The sequence below is a fragment of the Acipenser ruthenus genome, chromosome 3 (assembly GCF_902713425.1).
Source record: "Acipenser ruthenus chromosome 3, fAciRut3.2 maternal haplotype, whole genome shotgun sequence".
NCBI lineage: Eukaryota > Metazoa > Chordata > Actinopteri > Acipenseriformes > Acipenseridae > Acipenser > Acipenser ruthenus.
This window is the reverse complement of record NC_081191.1, coordinates 64526027-64543105: the sequence shown is the minus strand read 5'-3', so window position 1 is coordinate 64543105 and position 17079 is coordinate 64526027. Positions and strand designations below refer to the sequence as shown.

General features: G+C 38.6%; 1 protein-coding gene across 1 annotated transcript in view; it reads left to right on the top strand.

Moving 5' to 3' along the window:
* Positions 1 to 1728: 1728 nt before the first annotated feature.
* Positions 1729 to 17079, top strand: part of LOC117395058 (LYR motif-containing protein 4A) — a 92099-nt gene continuing 76748 nt past the window's right edge. The window contains exon 1 of the mRNA XM_033993909.3: positions 1729 to 2073. Coding sequence (XP_033849800.1) covers positions 1988 to 2073 — 86 coding nt within the window. The 5' untranslated portion in view covers positions 1729 to 1987. The remainder of the gene's footprint in view (positions 2074 to 17079) is intronic.

Here is a 17079-nt window from a genome sequence, read left to right as displayed (position 1 = left end):
GTACTGCAAGTTAAAGGCCTGTAGTGTCAGACTGGTAGTGCCTAACTGATTCAAGTGTTTTTGGAATGATTCCTGCAAAGACTGATTTATAAGAAAAAAGAGAGATTGACAAACAGCATTTTGCTTTATATGCAGAAATGGGCAACTACAAGAGGGTGTCAAACAAGCTGTGAATGTCCCAGGAGGCTACAGAGTACCTATGGGTATGAATCCAGATGCTCGCAGTACCTGTTCTTAGATGTCCGAAACCACTGTATCGCTGTATAACTGTATACCTTATAAATATCACTTTTTATTGTGTATTTGAGGAACACAACCAATTCCAAACTTCATTTGAATTGCGGTGCTATCAGAATATCAGTGTATAACTTTGCTGGGTATTGCAGTGTATGCTGGGTATCAAAAGGCCTTCAAACTTTTACAAAAGGCCGTCAAAGTTACAAAAAAATAGGTGTGCTCCTAACCCAATACTTGTCTTTTTAATTCTGTGCATCCAAATACTTGTAGTTAAAAGTTTTAAGAATTAAGCTTACTGTTTGTTGTTCTGTCTTAAACCAGCAGTTTGTCACCCAGATTTATTAAATAAACAGGGGGGGGGGGGGGGGGGTCATCAGATTATTCTCCATTTTATAGTAACTGAGGTACCGTTCAGTTGAGCGAAAATTATAAAGGGGTACTCGAGCTGAAACCTCCAGATAGAAGGGGTACAGTTTCAAAAAAAGGTTGAAAACCCCTGACCTACAGTATTAATGATCAGGAAGCGATAAGGGAAATGCTGACTAATACAATACAATAGGATTTATTTGAAGTTGTTGAAGGGCACTGGTCTCTTAAACCCAGAAGTTCTGATAAACCCCTATGCCTCACTATATATTGATGGACATTACATAAGCAAATGAGATGACCTTTTTTTTTTTTTTTGGTATACCATGTTCCTAAATGTTTTCTGAGGAGAGTAAAAAATACATTAACTTTGATTCATATACTCTTAAATGAATTAACGGTCCCGTTTATGGTAAACTGTGCATGCATGACTTAGAAACTCGGCTGTCAGCTAAGCAGAATATCTCAAAAACTGGCCTGAATTCGAAAATGCAGAATTCGGAACGTTATCTGAAAACCAGAGCAGCCCAGAAATTGGGATGTTATCAAAGCGGCCCAGAATTTGGGACGTTATCTAAAAACCAAAGCGGCCCAGAATTTGGGATGTTATCTGCAAACCAAATCGGCCCAGAATTTGGGACATTATCTGAAAAGTAAAGCGGCCCAGAATTTGCGACGTAAATGAAAACAGGGGCAGTCTATATGTAAAACTGTGATTACATTAGAGATAAACTAATGTATCCTGTAACAAAACTGCAATAGTGTATATGTTTTATATTAAAATATATCGCAAAAACGATTATAGATATATGCTACTTGAAAGAAAAAAGTACACCACCACAGAAAGCCAATTCTTACATTCGTGCATAACATGATAATTTATATAAAGTAATTCCTCATAGTTTGTTATATCAGTACAGTGTAATACCACATTATATTTTAATGGTAAGATTGTGGAAAGCAGATCACTCTCTCTATCTGATCACAATGTTAAAAATGCCTGCACGCTTTTCCACTCGTGTGACGACGTATTCATGTGACAGACATGGACCAATCAAAACGCGAGACTGTTATGCGGTTCCATCCCAAAAACCGGGCCTGTGTCATACCTCCAGTAGGCGCGTTGCTGTCACTGAGTGTGTGCCGCTTAGCACACCTCTCATTTGCCTTTAAAAGAAGAAAAAAAAATTAGCGCCGGTTTACATTATAGTGTCAAATTATATTGTTAAAGTAATACACCATTCATAAAGCATATCTAACTACATACACATTTCATAAGTACCTGTGAAACAAATAGTTTCTGAAATATCTAATCAGGCCCTCACTGTATAAGCTGCTTTCCTGGGTCCTGCAGGCTGAGGTCGGTCGTTTGTTTATTTGCAAGATGGCAGCCTCCAGCAGGAGTCAAGTGCTTTCTCTGTACAGACTGATGTTAAAAGAGAGCAAGAATTTCCCTGCTTACAACTACAGGTAACAAATTGTGTACAATATCGCCTCCTACGTGTGAAGAAAGCAAGCTGAATGCATTGCATTAAATTATGCTGCTTTTAATAATGTAGCTTTACTATTGTGGGTGCGTGTATACAGTCCAGTGTTTGATTACATACATTGATGAAGTGCAGAAAGGCTTACCAATGTAAACATTTATCGAACAAGTTTCAGTCAAGCTCCACTTATATATAACCCCATAACGTTTAAACTGATTATATGAACAGGATGAATGACCCATGCTCGGTCGTTAATGTACATGTTAAGTACACGCTTACGGCAATGTATGTAGCAATAAGGCAATGTCAAAGTTGGGGCAGGGTTCTCCCCAGTACAGCTGTGTGGCAGAACATTATAATAATGTGTTGACTATATCTGGTTAAGCTTTTTTTATATTCTACTTTTTTTCGTTACTGTTTTTTATTATTGTAAATCACCGTGCGTATTTAGGCACTATACGATTTGACCGGGGAAAGATAACGTAGGTTTATTGGAGTTCACAAAAAAAGGAAACCTTTTCACTTCCCTTTTAGCTTAATTATTGAGCTTATTCCTACATTTAAAATGTTTTCGTTATGTTACGTTTTCGGGGCATTTTTTTTAAATGCACGTTTATTTTTGTTTTTCGCTGTTATGCACTTTTTGAATGCAACTGTTCATTTCAACCTTTTCTTTTCGCCCGCCGCACACAGCCCGACTCATCTCATCTCAACTGACCGTACAGAGTCTGGATGAATCGTATCAGTGTGCGTGCCCTTAAAACCAAGATTATGCAGATTTCAATCGGGATGTCTTCAGATTTGAAGATTGAACATGTTGAATCTTTTTCAGACGCAGTTTCGTTCAGATGTGATCAGTCTGTCTGTGTGAGGCGGTTGCCGACCAAGACTGACTGAGACCGATTAAGCCCGCTGCACACAGCCCGACTCAAGCCATCCCAATTCATCTCATCTGAGTTTGCACAGATTTTGCGATCAGTTGTGCTCAGTTTTGGTTTGATGTCACAATTGAGTTTTTCCCGACTTGGTCACCAAGTTGGTGTCGCACACTGCTAAGACTGAATTAGACGGACCACAACTAGAGCCTGGTGATTACTATATATGCAGATTTAATTAATACTGCCCTGTACACATTTTTGTATGAACTTAGCCCAACATAGCTAAGTTAATACAAAAAATGGCATCGTATGCTGATCAGACGGCAGAGACATTGCTGCGAGGCAACCAAAAGAAGCGCTTAGCCTATTAATTTAGCTATTGACCATTTACACCGTGCAAACGTTTCAGGCAGTGTTTGACTTTTTGTATAGTTTGTCTACTACACTTTAGCCTGTGGTAAATAAATTCCAAACTGTTTATTTTTTATTTGACTTTGGCGGTTTTTTCTAAGCGTGTGGATCTGGGGGCTTGTGATTTGTGACCTATTGGAGATCGACACACCGGTTACTTCTGTTTTAGCGCAGTAAGAAAATATAGCCTGCCAGTAGATTGATAATAAAAAAAGGTAAATTGATAATTTACCTTTGATTAGTAAACGCCCAAAAAAAAAACTATTCAAATGTTCACATATCTAATATTTTTGAATTCGCGACACTGAGCAATTCAAAACTAATGTATTTTTACCTGTGGAACTAAAGCTGTCAATATTCCGCCATCGTGTGACAAGTTACATGACAAGCTACGTAGTACGTCACTTAAACCTGCTTCACCATTGCTTGACACCCTTATGACTAGGGATCTACCTAAATCGCGATTTCGCGGAAATCGTGAAATTGAGGGGTCACCGCGAAATTCACCTCTTAGGGGCCAATGCATACAAACAAGTACGGAGAGGGAAAAAAAGAAAACTCGTTTAAATGAACTACTGCACAATGCAAGCAACGCAAACTACGTGTCTTCCTTCTGTAGATAGCTCTTTTTTTATTCCTTCGTCGTCCTGTGTGCATTGCACTTAAGCAAAAAACAAACAAACAAAAAACGTCCACAAGTAACATTTACAAAATAAATTCTCCAAAGCAGTTAACGTTCTTGTTTACTGTTCAAATGACAAAGTTTTAATCAGCCAATCAGTGCGTCTTTACTGCTTTTATGTGATCTGTACTGTGCAGTAGGGGTGGGACAAAGTTGTGCTGCATTGTTTTGATTTAGGTTGCTAAAATCTAGTTTTCAGCATTGGAGGTAAAATAGTAGAAATGGACGACAAAAGAAGCAGAGTATATTTCGGCTGATGATCGTTTCAAGATATTTCCCAAAGAAACTGTACATGCAAAGTGAGGTAATTGTTTTCCATATCTTCGTGTATTTGGAGAAAATACGATCGATCGCTATTTAGCTTCAGAATTACACATTAAACAAAAAGGCTACTACAGAGGCTGCTGAACAGAATGTAAAATAAACAGCTTTCAGAAACCAAACTGGAAAGTCAGCCCAGACAAAAAGTATTCCTGTCTACAAGTTAAATCAGTACTAAAACGATCCAGCACAGCCACCTCGCTTCAACCTGCTGCTTACTGTTGGAATTTTAGACCCGAATAGCCACGTCTTCTTTGTTTTGACTCGGTACTAATAAAATAAATTATTGGATGGGCCAAATAACATGACAACGAACGTACTGCATACAATGCCCTTGTGTAACCGAGTTTTTTTGGGCTGTTTCTAATCGATTTCCACATCTGTATAACTTGGCAAAGCTTTGCCTTAACTGCCAACCAATTCAGTGGATGCAGACGTGCAGTCTCAATGTATGGGCAAGACAACTGCAGGGGGATGTTGCATACTCGCCTTTAACAAATGACAGCACTGTTTTAGTAAGGAAGCAAGTACCACTATTTTTAGGCTTTTATAGTGGTCTGAAATGCTGTCTACTTAGGTTTATTTAATGTTTAAACAGGTCCGCGAAATCCTAATTTTATTCCGCAACATACCCGTGAAAAATACGTAAATTTACCGCGATTTAAGTAGACCCCTACTTATGACTAACCGGTCTCAGTCAGTCTTGGTCGGCAACCGCTGCACACAGACAGGCTGATCACTAGGCATGGCGATACCACTGATTTTCTTTTCGATCCGATACCAAGTAATACCAAGGCTAGTATCCCAATACCAATACAGATACCGATACTTTTAAAAGTCTTCTTATGTACATAAAAAGGGGAAATCTTTGTGATTTCTACAGTGAAAATTGGTAAATGCAGACATAAAAAATTATATTTGAAAGCCTTTGCATTAGTATTAAATAAACTACCAATGATCAGAATTCTCTTTTTGTTTTCTGTTTAATAACAGCAATTATAAAACACATGTTCAATAACGTTCAACAAATGTTCAATTATATTACCCTTTTCAGGTGTTATTCTTCACATCACTTCAACTGAAAATTTGGGCTAATCAGATACCCTGAAGTTAAATCAACAACATAAAATAAAAATCTCTTAAGAAGAAAAGAAGAATAAATGCTGCTCTGATTTCTAGGAACACATACATTTAGCTTTATCTTTTAATTTAGCTTTTAATTTTTAACACATAAACTTCTTACAGCACCAGGCAGGATGCACTTGAGGTCAACACTTGAAATGTAGGCTACATAAAGTAATTGTCAACCTCTACCTTGATTCCTTCCCCATTTATAGGTTTTTGTTTAGAAACAACAGCATGTTGACATTTTCCCCCTTCAGTCTGTTTCTTCTTTGGCTCACTAACACTCCTGCCTTTGAAAAAATTATTTCTGAGTGTACGGATGAAGCAATGAATCCCAGGTATTTTGCTGCAAGTCTGCTTAGGGATGGGAATGTTTTCTCATGCTTTTGCCACCAATGTAATGGGTCCTGGTCCCGGGGAATTAACTTTTCCTATAAGTAACGGCGCATTTCAATAAGTGCATCAGTACCTGTTGAGCGGTGCTGTTGGGCAGACAGAACTTGAATGTCAAAATCCGCCCATATCCCTCCTTTTGCTGTAGCTGGGGCAGAGCTTGGGGTAGATGCAGGAGTCACTGGTGAGGCAAATCTTGGCATAGGTGCAGAGGCAGAGCTTGGCACAGGTGCTGAGGTAGAGCCTGGCAGTGGTGACTCTGAAGTGGGCTGATGGACTTCCTGCATTTAAGTGAGCATTCGCTTTTTCATAGTTTCCACATTGTCTCTGTCACGAAATGCAAGGTTTTTAAACCTTATGTCCAAGAACGTGCTGGCAGCGAGACTGAAAGGTTTCAATCCCACGGAATCTGCGTTGACATTGCAGTGCCAGTCCTGTGGCAAGGGAGCTACCCTGACGCTCAGTGGCTGCAGCTGCTCTGAGAAGTAGTGACACAAGGGGAATCACTTTTGAGACAGAAACATGTTTTTCGGCTGAAACTTCCCGCGTTGCCTCTTCGAAGGGTCTCAGGGCCTCAATGGTAAGGTGGATCATGGATAGCTCTTCATTGCTTAAGCATAGGGTGTTCTTTCCAAGTAGACAGAGGGCTGTGGTAACTGCTTCCCTCTGCTCATGGAGTCTCTCCAACATGTAGAATACAGAATTCCACCTTGTTTCTACTGACTGAATCAGTTTATGCTCTGCCACCTTCAGTTGCTTTTGTATTTGTTTGAGCTTCTCTGTGGCTTTCGTGCTGTGGTGGAAAAAAGATACAATGCTACTGCATTTTTCCAGGAGCTGAACAACTTCAGGAACAGCTTTAATTCTATCTTTTACCACCAAGTTTAAGGTGTGGGCGAAACAGGGGTAGTGCTTCCACCCAGCCTTGTGCACTGCAGAAACCATATTTGCACCATTGTCTGTAACAACTGCTACCACCTTCTGAGTTATGCCCCATTCATCTGTTATTCTTTTTAGCTCTAAACTATTGTTGTCAGCTGTATGCTGTCCACAGAAACTACAGGTTTCTAAAACAAACTCCTGCATTTGCCAGTTGTGACAGGACACAGTCAAATATGCCTCTGTGGACCTTGAAGTCCACATGTCTGTTGTGAGAACCACACTGTGTGCATGTTGACAATTTGCCCTTACTTTGTCTTGACAGTCTTTATACATGTCGGCAATTGTACCCTCCATCAAGCGTTTGCGGCTTGGGATTTTATAGCGCGGATCAAGGGTCTTGACAAATGCATTAAAACCTCTCATTCAGCCTAAAATAGTTAGACTAAGTAGCTACAGGCAATTACTTAACATTTAAAGTGTGTAATTTAATTAATGTATGAAGAGTTTAATTCCAAAATGCATTATCCACCATTTGATAAAAGTGACACCTTTGTGATAAAATGATGGCTGGCATAAGAGTTATATTCACCAGATCATTCCTGAAGGTATTAGCAACCTGAGATCTTTACTTACATTTTATAAGATATATGTTTTAGAAATCCTGAGCAATGCATATTAGTTTTTCCACAAAATTGATATAATGCATTCAGATATTGTTTGAAAATGTGTCCAATCTAGCAGCCTATTGAGTGCGTTTACATGCACAACAAAAAATCAGGTTATGGAAAAAATCAGGTTATGGCAATAATTCGACTGAAGTGTTTACATGCACAGCAATACCGCGATTACACAAAAAACCTTGTTTACATGGGATCGGTGAAATAGTGGGGTTTCTCTTTATAAAGGACCTGGTGCCGGTTACGTAGTCAGACATGAATGCATTTAAAAAACAGATAGAAATCTGACAAAGCTGATAACATGCCCAGATTAATCAAAGTGTTGGGCAGAAATCTTGGTGTGTTACTGCTATTAAGACCCCGATTTAAAGATATCAGATAAAGGTGTTTACATTACTTTTTACATAGCCGGATATTAATCTTAGTCGGGGTATCGGAGTATTAGTATATATGTACATGCACCCACTGTAATATTATGCTCCTCAAGAAATAAAAAGTATTTACTGATTTCTGTTCAAATGATTAAAATAACCTAATATTATCACTTAGATACCTGGATAATGCCTGCGTCTCTGAAAGGCTTCTGTCAGAGAACTCTGCCTCACTCTGTCACTAGACGTGGCGGTATTTGTCTGTGTTCTCTCCCCCTCCTCTAATCGCCTCCGCTGCAACTCGTCATGCTGTTGTGTGTGACTGATTTTTATGTGTTTTAGAAGGTTTGTGGTATTGCCACAATATCTTACACACTTGACATATGTCACATTTTGCTTCATTGCTGTTTATTGGAGTCAATGACTCCAAACGATGCTTCGTTTTCTTTCGGCCATGAAAGCAGAGCAGCACTGGCAACCGTGTTCACTCTCGTTTATGTGACTGACTGTCTGTGAGTGTGACTGAGTGACTGCGTGTGTCTTGGCGTGCCTGTGTATAGGCTATATGAGGAGCGGAGGGAGAAGTAGTTCCTATCCGAAACAACAATGTGCTACATTTCATTATATTTTATTTTCACTTTTCAATATCTGATACACATTTAGTTTCATAAAAAAAAAAAAATAATAATCACTGGCTAAAGAAAGCACCTGGTATCCATATTTTTATGTGAGGATCGATTCTCAAAAATGAAACGTCAGGATCGGAAGTATCGATACTTTGGATCGATCCGCCCATCCCTACTGATCACATCTGAACGAAACTGCGTCTGAAAAAGATTCAACATGTTCAATCTTCAAATCTGAAGACATCCCGACTGAAATCTGCATAATCTTGGTTTTAAGTGCACGCACACTGATACGATTCATCCAAACTCTGTATGGCCAGTTGAGATGAGATGAGTCGGGACGGCTTGAGTCGGGCTGTGTGCGGCGGGCTTTAGTCATAAGGGTACAACCAATGGTGTAGCAGGTTTAAGTGACATAGTTTGTCATGTAACTTGTCATACAAGAAGGCGGAATATTGACAGCTTTAGTTTCACAGGTAAACATACATTAAGCCCACTGCACACAGCCCGACTCAAGCCTTTCGGATTCATCTCATCTGAGTATGCACAGATTTTGCGATCAGTTTTGGTTTGACGTCACAGTTCAGTTTTTTACGACTGGGTGTCGCACACTGCTAAGACTAAATTACTGACCACAACTAGATCCTGGTGATTACTATGTATGCAGATTTAATTAATACTGCCCTGTACACATTTTTGTATTAACTTAGCCCAACATAGCGACCCTCATATTATGCATGGCATCGTATACTGATTAGACGGTGGAGACAGCGCCGCGAGGCAACCAAAAGAAGCGCTTAGCCTATAATTTAGCTATTGACCATTTACACCGTGCAAACGCTTCAGGCAGTGTTTGACTTTTTGTATAGTTTGTCTACTACACTTTAGCCTGTGGTAAATAAAATCCAAACGGTTTATTTTTTATTTGACTTTGGCGTTTTTTTCTCAGCGTGTGGATCTAGGGGCTTGTGATTTCTGACCTATTGGAGATCGACACACTGGTTACTTCTGTTTTAGCGCAGTAAGAAAATATACGCTGCCAGTAGATTGATAATAAAAAGGTAAATTGATAATGTACCTTTGATTAGTAAACGCCTAAAAAACGATTGAAATGTGCACATATCTGGTATTTTTTTAATTCGGGACACTCGGACAAAAAGCCAAACACTGCCTGAAACGTTTGCATGGTGTAAATGGTCAATTAATTAATAGGCTAAGCGCTTTTTTTGGTTGCCTCGCTCTGTCTCCGCCATCTTATCAGTATACGATGCCATGCATAATATGAGGGTCGCTATGTTGGGCGAAGTTAATACAAAAATGTGTACATGGCAGTAATAATTACATTTGCATACATAGTAATCACCAGGATCTAGTTGTGGTCCATCTAATTCAGTCTTAGCAGCGTGCGATACCCAGTCAGGAAAAACTCAATTGTGACGTCAATCCAAAACTGAGCACAACTGATCGCAGAATCTGTGCATACTCAGAATAGATGTGTCGGGATGGCTTGAGGCGGGCTGTGTGCAGCAGTCTTAACTGTTGCATGAAACCAGAGTGTAATAATCCAGCACCTCTGCACTGAAGGATTTGTATGTCATCTGATATCCCAGCACGCCTTTCTTCTTAAAGGCGTACAGCCTCTATACATGAACCCCCAATATCTCTCACAAGCACCTGGGTACATATTTTTACGATATCACGATAGGAATACTTTTTTTTTTTTGGTGTATATAGCTATTAAGTACTATATGTCCCCTTACAGTACAATAATACGACAACAAATGGAATGAATGAGAATATCCCTGAAAATAATCTTATTATGTTTAATAAAGTAGCCCGCGCAATTATTGTATTAGGCAGTGGATAGTGCCGATCGACGGCTTATTTTGAAAACCCTGCATTCATTGTCACTATTTTTGCTTTGAAAATAATCAGTTATTTTTTTAGAAGTCGTTTTTAACATTTTAGCCTCTCAAAGTGCTTAACACATAAAACCCGCCCCTTCAACTCTCCGATTGGTTAAATGTTGTGTCAAGACGTAACACAGCTGTCATGGTTCCAAGATTATTTTTTTCACCCAGTAAAAAAAATATGATCTAGTCTGCTAGCAGTGCAATCAATCCTTATTGTTAAAGGCACAGTAGCTTTTACGGGTGGATTGAGTTTATTCAGCTGGGCGGCGACAGCCACCTCGCCAGGCGGCCCGCCTGGCTGAAAAGGCCTGTGGAGAACCCTGATAAGTTTAACTGACCAGGGCCACTGGACTGTGACCCCCATATCATAATCCTGCTACAACCACTATTTTATAAATGAAACAGGCTTCCTTGTATCCTCTTTCTTCTCTTACGACATAATTCTTACCATCGAAACCAGGGAAAGACAGAGTCCTTGTTTTTGTTGAGCTGGTCCCTCTTGGAATGCTTTTTGTTGATCTGGCTGATGTACTGCAGGGTTGCTTTCTGGTTGAACGTTCCTTCAGTCGTGTATTCCCTAATTAATCACCCCAACATAACGCAGGAAATCAACCCACAGATTTAGCACATTTTTTTTGTGTGTAAAAATTAACAGAGACCTATTACAAAGGCTCATGATGTACTGTATGAACGCTTTGGGGGCAAGTTTTGTTGACCTACACACTTTTCCAGTAGTAAATGAACATTAATACCCCCCTGCAGTAGTGGTACTGCAGTGATAGGGTTTGAAGAGTTTTTTGGAGCCACTGTGTATTCGATTGAAGTTTTATTGAGTGTTTCATTTTTGGATATTTAACCATTATATGTTTTGGTTTGTTTAAATTGTTGAATCTGACAGTTTGATTAAAATGACTATACCCTTATGGATATGCAAGGACTGTTCATTGGTTTTCTGTTTGGTGAAACATAATTCATGAAGATTCTTCTTCAGAATGCTTCTTGACAAAACCTTGAGTGTCCAGGCTGGAGTATACAGTGACCTCTGGTGGGAGATTCCACAATTGTTTTCCCCTGCATCCAGTACCTGGCAAATCCAGCTTCTCATCAGCAGTACTGTTGCCCTCTTCACTTAATCAATGATTTTATCCAACATCAGAAATGCAATTTAAGAATTACATTTCAGTTCTAAAGAAATATTGTACAGATTGAAGTTTAAACAAAGTGTATTCCCGCCACTAGATTAGACCTGTAGTTATTTGTTTTTCAATTTGCAATGTAAGAATGTGTCTGACGAAAGGCTTATTAAATTGTTTGTGCATTGTTTTATCACCGTGCTGTTGTGGTCTCCCTTTGAGTTAAGATAATGCAGAGCATATGTAACAGGTAGGCCTACAGACATGGTTAACCGCAAGCAGAAAATGTGCTCAATCAAATAGTCATAACAGTTCGCCACTCCTGGGGCCAAAACAGATTTTGTCAGTTTGTTTATTTAAAACATTTCTTCAGGAAAGCCCAGCTGAGATGCGTTATTGTGTACTTTAGTAAATACATTGTGATTAAAGGGCTCTAAATTGGCAACAAAAAGGGCAAGGCCAAAATGGCCTTCAGTTCAATACATCTGTAGAGGGCACCATGGCCACTAAACTTAAGTCGAGGCCAAAGTGTAGACTATTGTGTAATTCATATATAAAGCTAATTACTGGCTACAGAAAGAAAAACAGGTTTACTTAATAGCTATTTATTTTTTTAATCAACCAGCTTCCTAAACAGGGCTCCAGACTTTAATTGTTGGGTGCAACTTTAGGAGCAGGTTGGTTGCTATCATATTCAACTGCTTAAAGTACAACTTAAGACACTAAAATCATACTAAAACATTACTTATTTTAGTACTCGCTTGTTTGTTGCCTCTTTGTGTTGAATAGGTACTCTATGCAGCTGATGATTGCAATGAACTCAGCATTTTATATTTGTGATATTTTACAAGTGTTGTGTATGGAATTGTTGACGGCACCTCTAATTGCTGTAATATACGAAATAGCATGCTGTACCTACCTTGCTCAGTGTTAGTGGAGTCCTGGTCTGAGAGCATGTAACACAACCAGCTCGATGTTTAGCCAAAGGTATAATTTCCCTAGAAACACAGGATAGAATGGAATCACCTTTTCAAGTTGTCATAAACTTTAGGGTACACTAAAAACTTCCCTGCCATCTGGCTGCTTCACTTAATATTAAACCCAAATGATCTTCAAATTAGCTTAGTCTATGAAATCTAGCTAATTTTTAAACTATCCAGTTTCTCTAAAGTATATGTTTATCCAACAATTACCGTGCCTGCTTCTTTGGCTGAAGTCAAAAGATATTATCAGCTGATCATGTAACTAGGTAAGTTACTGGGCAATTAAATCATCCTCAGACTCCTGAAGGTAAACAATGTAACCAAATGTATCTGGGATAGATACAGCTGCTAAAGAAGATGCAACAAACAATATAAATCTGTTTGTGTTAACTCAAAACTTTAGGCACACTACATGTATTTTTATTTAAATTATAAAAACAAGATTACTGTTCTATATAACATATTTTTTAACTACATTTGATTGCTTTATTCCATTTATACAGATTAGGCTACCTGTAAAATAATAGGATTTTCAATCAAATATAAACAAGTAGCTATGGTGACGTCACCAGTAAATTATTCAAATTAGAACCATTGAAGGTTCGAACCTTCCTTCGGTAATGTGTTCCAAACCTTCGAAGATCAAAATGTACCCTTCGTGATAGCTCTAGTTTTGTATGGAATTGGTGCGACTTAACCACGCAAACCATTTAATCGTGTTATTGTTTAGACCCAAACACTTCCTAATACAGGCATCTCTCGTTGCTGTAGCTGAAAGGGCACTGCGGCCATAATGGCCATGAACAGACATACATTTTGAGGGGCATTGCGGCAATTGATAAGGGCACCCATGGCAATTGCTGCATGGCTGCCGTTAATTTCGAGCCCTGTGATTTACTACAAACAGTACTATAATTGCATTACTATAATATTTAACAATGCTTCAATAAGTAGCTATTTTTGTGATCAAATGTTAATTAGGGAGAATACACAAACATTTTAAATACAATACAATAATTCCCCAAGTTTTTCATTTTCAAGCTAGCACACATTGAAAGAATTTACCTTGTAAATAACCTGATTTTATAAGTTATTTTCTTTGTATTTTAACAAAACCTTGCTTGTCACCCATGAACAAAGACATATATTCATCTTGATTCAAATACAGTAAACCTATTTGAATAATTAATTTCTAAACTATTTAAAGATACACATTCATATGTTTTTGTATGTACTTATTCCCCTACGATTTAATAACCCATGTCAAAGAAGCAAAAACAGCTCATGTTTTTCTTAAGCAGATACAAGCAGTTACAGACAGTAGCTTAACTGCATGCTATTATACACAGTAAAACATTGAGAACAGTTGAAGTGTTCTTAGATGTTTATCAGTTAAAACACACTGTTTAAAAATAAATCTTGATTTTTAACATATGATGTGTTTTCATAATGTCCAACTAGTTTATTGTAATATATCTCTAGCAATCATTTCAACCATTGCAGTAGGTTCATTATTTGCTCCTTTGTGGAGTGCATTAGGTGCAGTGAGCTGTAATGGTTTGTTATGATTTACCGGTACTTCTGCTGCTTGTGCAGGGCATACTCTGTCTCGCAGTCAACAGAGCCTGAGGATTGCGGCTGGGCCTCTCTCTGCAGGTAGGTGGATACAAGCTGCTTGTAATGTTGGTGGTTAACCCTTTAGGGTTCAGGCTATTTTCGCCTGTTTTTCTGGCTATAACTCTTACTAAGATAATAATACATGAACGTGTATTAGAAATGTCACTGGATTCATAATTGAAACTGTATCTTGAGAAACAGGGCAAACTGCTGTGTCTTGAAGAGGGCCTTTTGCTTGCAGACATACTGAACTATGTGACCTACTGATTAGGTGACCAGTGCTTGAACTGGATTAGGCTGAGCGGACAGTTGAATTATGTACAGATAATTCACATGTGCAACAACAATCGTTTTGATCCAAGGAAGACATAAACTAGCGATGTCCTGTGGAAAAGGACATTAAAACATCAAAGGACTGGGAGTTTAAAAAGGCAAGATACACAAATGATCTCATGAAAGTAGCTACTCAGCAGAGTGAAAAAAACTATAAATATCCAAGCAAAACTAAACATTATGCATTCCACATTAAATGCTAAACAAGGTGCTGTCACTCTGCTAAGCAAAGCTGCAACTCCGGGACTCTACCTAAAAATGGACCCAAGACGGGACTCTGGCTGAAAACGAACCCCAGAGGAGGAAGCAAGCTGAAAGCGAGTCACTACCACAAGCAACGAGACTGAGGCCCAGCTGGAGGACTGCCGTAAAACTTTCAGTGACTGTTATCAGACAAACCAGTCTGGGTCCTACTACCTGTGTAGCTAAAAGATTCAGCGAAGAGGACAGAGCGGACGGGTGCTGTTGTGGATTCTATACTGAGGACTGAAGACTTTGTTGCAGCTGTTTGTTGAGTCTATCGAGAATTGAAAGCTTTCTTGCTGAGTTTGTGCCAACGTGGGATTGAAGACTTTGTTGCTGAGAGGAGAGTTTTTGTACTGGACACTTCAACAGATTGAGTTTCCAAGCCAGCAGACCAAAAGTCTAAGCTTGAAGGAACTGTTGAGTATAATTCCAGTTGCATTTTCCTTTCATGGAACTAAATTAATTAATTGTAACACATTCACGTAGAATTGAGCTGTTATTATTTAGTTTGCATGTGAAATAACTTTTAGTGAAACTTGATGAATTAACTAAGTAATCTACCTCATTGTATGAAGAATTTCTTTAAAAGTAAACTTGCCATATACTTAATAATAATAATCTATATCATTAATAAGGTTAATGTGATAAATTCTAAGATTGTCTGCATCATTTGAGTTAGGCTGGGTGCGTGCGTGTGTGTGTGTGTATGTGAGCAAGATACTAGCTACATCACAGCTTGATCAAGCTGCTGCTTGTGTGTGAGGAGACAGGCAGCATCATATTTCAATTGCCTGCTAGCCAGCATGAGTGCAGTGAGATTTTTTAAATTGTGTTTTGTGCTTAGAGACTTACTTTCTGACTTTTCTGATTTCTGTTTATTTGTGTACTTAATAAAGTACTACAATTGATTAAACATTCCTTGCGTCTGCGCGTGTATGTTTGTTCATAGTAAATCCTCGATCTTTGTAACACGTCAATTAAATATTATTAATAAGAGAACTAATCAACCCAGATAAACATTAAATGATCAATTATTGAATTGCTCCTACAAGGTACATGTCATACATGATGAATGTGCGCAATCTAGGCTTCCATAAAAGAATGACCCTGTTTAGTACAGATGACAAAATTGTTTGCATTTTAGCATGGCCAGCTCTCGTGCATCTGATCCACAAACACAAAAAACAAATATATATTTATCAGAAAATAGGTCCTTGTGCTGTCGATGTTGCTAGCAGTAACATTGCAAAACACTCTCCTGACATGAAGGATTTATTTGGAATAACTATCTATTTCCCTGTCTGTACCACTTCTGTGTCATCCACAAAACATGACTAATAGACTCCCAAGGGCCCCTCTCATACAAACACACAATGCAACTTTCATTCATCTTATTTCACTACTGTTGTAATGGTTTACTAGACCTGCATCTTTATTTTATGTTAAGGCCGATGTTTCGCCAAAACTAATACACCCTATGCTTTTGATGAGTATCTTTCACACAGCAGGCGACACTGGAGCGATTTTTTGTCACACGACAGCTAGGGAATTGAGCAATCAGAGAACCGCTTCGATGGACGGTGTCCACCAGGGTGAAGCAGAATCCAAAATGACAGAGGGAAAAAAATACTTGCCATGGAAAAAAATACCCAGAGCTTTATAAAAAAGGTCATCGAAATTACAAAGATACAGATAAAAGGTAATATGTAGGATTTAATATAGGATTTATTGCCGTATATGTTGAAATACCGTCAGAGAAGACACTCATAATTTCCACATGATGTTGACGAATATGTACCAGTCTTGATCATAGTTTTGTCAATAGCAATTTAATAGTTTTATAGATCTGGCCGTTGCATCGCCTTTGTGTCGCTTCAGGGGTGTGTGGTCATGTCGCTGCAAAAGTCTTGTCGCCTTATTAAAAATCTCATTGCATCTGATGTGTAGTGACCTTTGCTGGACCTCCCAATGGCCAGTACAGTTAATACCGTGTCACACATTCAGCTCTTTAAACATTTTAAATTGTGTCAATAGTTTTGCACATCTTTAGTGGTAAAACAAATATATATATTTTGGAGAGTTTTAAATATGATTTTAATTGTTAGGTTTTTTTATGTTGATGGCCACCATCAACATCCACTTGCACCTGTTCCTGTTCTGTAACTAATGATCCTAAATTTCTTGGCACTAGCTACCATGTTGAAATGTTTGCAGCTTTTGCTCTAAACGGCTGCAAAGGTTTGAGAGCAGAGTGGCTGTGTGATTGCAGGAATTTCCAGGTTGGTGATTTTTTTTTTCTCCTGAGGCAAAACATTTACATGTATGCCTGGAGTCATCATTTGAAAATTGCCTCTTTAAGGATTGCCAGCCTCGATTTACCGTAATAAAATTCTACACA